The 6,600-nt window shown below is 31.7% G+C and overlaps 1 protein-coding gene across 1 annotated transcript in view; it reads left to right on the forward strand.

The window, feature by feature from the left end:
- Window positions 1–4,174: 4,174 nt before the first annotated feature.
- Window positions 4,175–6,600, forward strand: part of LOC111613720 — a 4,236-nt gene continuing 1,810 nt past the window's right edge. The window contains exons 1-2 of the mRNA XM_023355055.1: window positions 4,175–4,235; window positions 6,103–6,144. Of these exons, the coding sequence (XP_023210823.1) occupies window positions 4,175–4,235; window positions 6,103–6,144 (103 nt within the window). The remainder of the gene's footprint in view (window positions 4,236–6,102; window positions 6,145–6,600) is intronic.

The raw sequence follows: 6,600 nt of genomic DNA on the forward strand, positions 1-6,600 counted from the left end.
TATTGTATCGTTAAAAATTAGAAAATTAAGCCTCGTTTAAATACCGGTTCCCTTTCATGGTCGATCCAGTGTTGCCAGCTAAAAGACGTAGAAATTATATCAAAGTAGCCAAGACATAGCCAAATATTGTAGCGCCACATCACTAGCGGACATTTGAAATTTGCCGACTAGGACGATCCGTTAACCAAGGTGTCGGTTAATCGACAGTCGGATAATCGAGGCTCTACTGTAATATAATAAATATATTCTCTTTATACATTGTATTATGTTGCTATATTATTAAATGAAAATAATTACTCCATTCTAAAAAGTAACTATAAAAAAATCAAGCAACGAGTTGCTTAACTTTCCCGGCAGCGTGTGGAGCATGTTACGACATACTATTAAAATAACTTTTATATTTTTATTTATTATAAAATGGCAAAACGCATAATTTTGAAAGACAGATTTTATTTTAAAAAACTGTAAATGTTAATAACGAGTAAAATCATCGTTCTGATATGACCCCTATCTATCTACCTAACCATTCGACCTTTAACAGCCAAAATTTAACAGCAACAATTCCCCTAATAAACTTACCACCCTGCAAATTTTCAGAAATTTTCGACAATATAATACATTTTAAACAGTGCGAAACTAGTTTTCATTTATTTTCTATAAAGAATAATTCGTATTGTACGAAATCTAACAAATAACAAGTAGCGTACATTTTTTACTGAGTATTTAAATTACAATAATATTACAACAGCAGATCTTCCGGATTGTCTAATTTGAATGGTTTAATCGTAAAAGAAACCGAAACACACTTTCCAATTGAATCCTCTTGTACAGACATGCCAACTAGGGTTTCTCATTTCCCGGTCTTTTGCTTGTCCCGGGATTCCGGAATAAAAGTGAACTACCAGTATTTTCCGGGATAGAATGATTTATTTTTAAGGTATACAAAATATTTTGAAATCAAATGATATAATTATTTTCCATTTTTTAAAGTAATTTTAAAGTTCTGTAACCTCCAAAATCATATTAATAATGCTGTGTAAGGTCTATAGGCCTATAATAAAAATTACCTTTAAATAACGTAAAAATTTTCACAAATAGAAAAAAATTAATTAAAGTTTGCTGGAAACTGCATACAACAACAAAAAAAAAAAATGTTTTGAATTGAGTTAAAAATTAAAAAAATGAACTTCTAATTTAGAAGGTAATTTTCGTTTTTTAAATAAAATATAATACAAAATATTGCAAACTTTTATAAGATTTTAAAAAGCAAAGATGGTCAATACTCCGATAACTCACTCTAATTCTTATTTTAGTAATGAAAAGTCTTGCCACCGAGAATGCCCTTTCCGATTCAATTGATGTGATTGGAATAGTGTTTAATGCATTTAAGAGAAGACAGATATTATGTGTTTTTTCACCTGTAGCCTGGAAGATTTCGAGTTCGTTTTCGAGATTGTAGTACTTCTTTCGCTCTCTAGTATTCTTGATTTGTCTACCTTGGCTGCTTTAATAGCGGCATCAAGCTTAGAGCTCGATAATTCGGCAATTCATTTGGCTTTAATAATCAGGTTTATGAAGAAAAACTTCATACTTGCAGACTTTGTAGTCGTTTGTATCCTTGCTCAATTTGCACAATCTGGCGTCTGGCATTTTTTGAAGCTACCGGGCATGGTTAAAACTCAAGACAGCGTAAGCACAATTATTCCAGATATTACAGGTTCCGACAAGTAAAGAATTTTTATAGTCCTACCACAAATAAGCTATATATTCATTATTGATCATTTGTGACATGCTATAACAAGCAAAAATTAAAAAAACTAATAGGTAGGTTTAAAAATAATAAATACAAATGTATTCTGACAGTGAATGAGTTAATTATGCTTTCTATGTGCAAAATTCCTCAACCTTAACACAAAATAAGAAAAAAAGTTAATTTTTAAGAAATTTGCGGGATTTCCCGAAATAAGAAAAATTTCCCGGAATATTTCCAGGGTTAAAAAAATAACCGGGATCTCGGTTAAGAAACCCTAGTGCCAACTGGTATAAACATGTAAATTTATTCCCCGAATTCTTAATTAACGTGATTAACGTAAATCTAGTGACAGGTGACGGGTAAAACGGGGTACTTGAAACACCCCTGGGATTTGTAACGTTCGATACCAATATTCAGCCGATAACATTAAAGAGAGGATAAAAAATTCTATTTATTACAAGCAATTACAGTATGAATGTGTACACTTTATACTTATCACAAACTTTACACTTCATACAACATTGCTATATTTATAAACAATTGTTTTTAACTCGACACATTATAAAATTTAACTACAGAGATTGCAAGAGGAATGTACCTTCAAATAATTATTGCCATGTATTTACAGCATGTAAAAAGATCAATTAACACTAGTACGAATTTTCTAAGAATTCTTATTATTTATCGTCAAGTGTCTAATTGTCACTATTCATCACATTAGCCGAGGAATTTTAAACCAATTTTATACAGGACTGATTATGACAACCATTTTCCTCGATTATAATAATGGATTTTCCACAATTATTAATAATACAAACTGTTTTATATCTATACTTATAATATAAATTATTCTGGAACAAAAGAAAAAAATTTCTTATTATTTTTTTATAATTAAATCATTTATACACCATTAACTTTTGTCTGCCAGCTTAAAAGGATTTACCGGATGTCAAAAAATTAAGGCAAAATCTATATGCCAAAGGGTAGTTACACAGTTGGAGGAATGTTTACCGACGGACCGACATGATCTTGTCCCTAGCAAACAAACACTAGGGGGCCTTCCTGGGAAATACAGTCCCATTTAGGTTTTAGACACGTGGAAAATAGTTTTTTTTTGTGACTTTTTAGCTACCTTTTCTTTATCTTATAGTTAAAAAAAACGTCATTCGAAACAGATCATTGCCTATTTTTCAGAAGAATAATAATATAACATAACACATGTTTAGGTTAGCTATGACTTGAATTTGGTGTGGCATGGCACTTGGAACCAGTATCGACCGAGCATGAAATTTGCAATATGATAAATAATAGCAGCAATACAAAAATATAATAGATAAAATATTTATCTTTGTAATGTTTATCCCTAGATAACTTGGCATAAATATAATTGACTGTTAACTATAAACGACGTTACATCGATATAATTAAAAGTTTTACACATGTTTAGGTTAGCTATGACTTGAATTTGGTGTGGCATGGCACTTGGAACCGTATCGACCGAGCATGACATTTGCAATATGATAAATAATAGCAGCAATACAAAAATATAATAGATAAAATATTTATCTTTGTAATGTTTATCCATAGATGACTTGGCATAAATATAATTGACTGTTAACTATAAACGACGTTACATCGATATAATTAAAAGTTTTATATATAATTTTTACTTTATTTAACACGCAAGTAGTTTGAAAAATTTGGTGACAAAAATATTTCCAGGTGACGTCGGTAGATGGCGCGACGGTTCACTTTCAATCACGTGTAGTAATGTTCGCGTTTTTCATGAACTATAGAGGGCGCTGTATTTTTACGAAACGGCTACTCTATCTGGGTCGTTTGTTAGTCGTTAATGTAAAATGAATTATATATTACTATCTGATATAAGGAAATATGCTACTTGAAATATGTTAAACGAGAATGACGTCATCGTTATTTTTATTTAGTTAGACTTTTCGAACGATTCGTTTATAACTAAATGGATGTTTCTAAAATCGAAGATATGAATATTGTTAGTGCAGCCTTATCCGAAGTATTTTTCTTAGATTGCTTCGGGTGGACAGTTATTTCTATCATTTCACCTTTTAATTCAGTTTAAACACTCCAGTATATTTAGAAATATCGATATCGTCGGCCGCCATTTTCTTAACGAAGTGAACTAACTCTTTCCTTCGTGAACTTCGTTAGAGTTTCGTTCGAAACGTCACCACCGCAGAGCATGCGCACTGAGCGAGACTACTACTTTTAGAACTATTCGTTACTAACGTGTTTAACTCGTTCGAATTTACGAACGTACCCCCAGATAGGGTAGTTCTGTTTTTAAACACCAGAGGGCGAGCATCCGGTGAAAAACGCGAATAGTACACTGTACGGACTGTACCCACTATTAGCGGTCACTTTTAAATCTGACTCGGAACAAAGATGCAGCTCGATCGTCAACTGCCGAAATATATTGATATAGAAGGTGTAGAAGGTGTAGAAGGTGAGTTTTGAATATAAATTATTGTAATTTAATTAAGTTGAAGAATAAATTATTAAAATAGAATAAATAAATAAATAGAAAGTGAGTAGAACGAGGAAATTGTGGCATGTTACGTGTTAAAGTATCTTCCAGTTATATTAAGTTTATAAACTTTTCGGAAGTTTTTAGACCTAAATAAGGGATTTATGTTGTATAATATAGGCAAAAATGATTGTAAAATTTTAATTTTTTTACTTGAAAACAGTTTTTATTGTCATTAAATGTGTGAATAATTTCTTACCAAAATTTTCTTTAATAATACAGAATATCAATTATTCAATTGTAATTATGTTGATTGAAATCTTAAATATGTTCTAATTATGAATATTAAAAGTTTTTATAAATGTACAAAAGGTATTTTTAAGATCAAGATGGCGGATTTCACTAGTCTACACGTGTTAGACGACAACCACGTGAATTATGAAAGTTTGTATTCCATATCGGGCACTTGTGCTATTTGAAAGGTTTTCTTCCATAAAATTAATCAAATCTAGACTAATTTCACTCGAATATTTTTAAAACCCGTATAATTTCTTGAAAATGATCGATATAAAATATGCTATGAACAAAAGATTGTCGGAATACTTATCGAGTGTACCCGTTCGACGACACCATTGCTAAGTTTGTTTTAAGATGTCACGTGACACGATTCGTACGTCACGTGACATTTGTTGTCCGTGCTATTCGGTAACTTCTCTACTCATCTCTAACGTGTTCCTGGTAACTTATTATTTTTGCGAAGAATTCGCTGAACTTTCGAGACCACGTGATAGATCATAATATACTATACATTTTTATTGTAATTAGAAACGGCTTATTATTATTATTGACTATATGAAGCAATAAAGAAAAAACCGCTCGCAATAAAGAAAAAGCCGGCTTATTATTATTATTGACTATATGAAAAAATAAAAAAAAAACCGAACATCACAATTGCCCGATATCGTTTGTATTAGCAGTATCTTTTATTTATAGCCTATTAACAGAAAATATGTACCTACGTTTATATATTTGAGAAGTTATTTATTCGTTAATCGTAAAACTAAACACAAAGGATTTGTCTAGAACAGCAGTTCTTAACCTTTTTATTGGTCAGCACCCCGTTGAATCTGTAAATAATTGTATTAAAACGATGCTCTTTTTTTGAGAATCACGCGTAAGTCATCAGATGCATTTAAGCAATTTCTGGCTTTTGTTTTTATGTGCAAAAGTGCTGTATTCAATGTATGCAAACACGTCTCAACTAGTTTCTGTACTGCACGTGACAATGTGACTACATTTAGTGCATGTACTGACTGATGACAAGCGCTATGTACTGAGAGACTGTAGAGTGTGTAGAAGTTGGGGTGCCGTGTTGCTGGGTACCACAGTTTATAGAAAACACAGTCGCCTTGATAGTATTTTTTTTTATAATTTTTGAAATTTCTCTTTCACCCCAACCTCAGGTCAAGAATATCATCGTACAGGGATCATCCTTACTGTATGAATTCTCCAAAAAAATGTATGGTTCTGCCTGTTACCGGTTAGGGCGCTACATAACCCATAAAACATTCTGTTAGTTATTAGGTGTATAACGTCAAGTGCGTAAATGGAGCTCGCTATTCAACATTTTATTGTTACCCAAGGATTCAGCCACTAGCATAGTGACACTTTTTTAGATATTTTGCCCATTCCCACGCATTGCAACAATATACATCTGCAGTACTTTGTACGCTAAGCCGCTACATAGTTATGATTTTATAACCATAAATCTGATTAAACTTTTCAAAATACGCCCATTTGATATCACTCTCTCTATTAACTTTTTGGTCTTTTTTTTCTTTTCTAGATGATCAAGATGATCAATTGTTTACCGATGAAGAAGAAGAAGGTAACCAATCAATTCATAAGTTTATTCATAGAAATTTTATTATTTTACGTGTTATTAATTACTACATATTATACAAGTAGACGCAGTTGTTACGTTTAAATTATTATTATTATTATATGGGGTGATGCACGAGAAAGTAGCCACAGTGTGTAGCTTAGCACAGTAATAAGCACAGAAGCTAACTGTTGATATTAGAGACATATATATTGTAAATTATCACCTGTTTCATCTATACGCAGCTACGCATGTCGAATCGTGTTTAGTAAGACCCTGCGTGACATAGTGACCATCTATGGTGGCGATTGTATATGGATTTGTTTAAATATTTTGATTTTTGATTTGACAACCCACACGAATTTCCCAAATTTACGTGGAAAATTGAGTTCAGGGAAGTAATTCTGAAAATCTTTAAAATTCTTAGAATAATGAGAAAATCTTAACTTTGTAATGGGCATA

The sequence above is a fragment of the Centruroides sculpturatus genome, unplaced genomic scaffold, assembly GCF_000671375.1.
Source record: "Centruroides sculpturatus isolate CEXI.00-Female unplaced genomic scaffold, Cexi_2.0 scaffold1908, whole genome shotgun sequence".
Taxonomy (NCBI): domain Eukaryota; kingdom Metazoa; phylum Arthropoda; class Arachnida; order Scorpiones; family Buthidae; genus Centruroides; species Centruroides sculpturatus.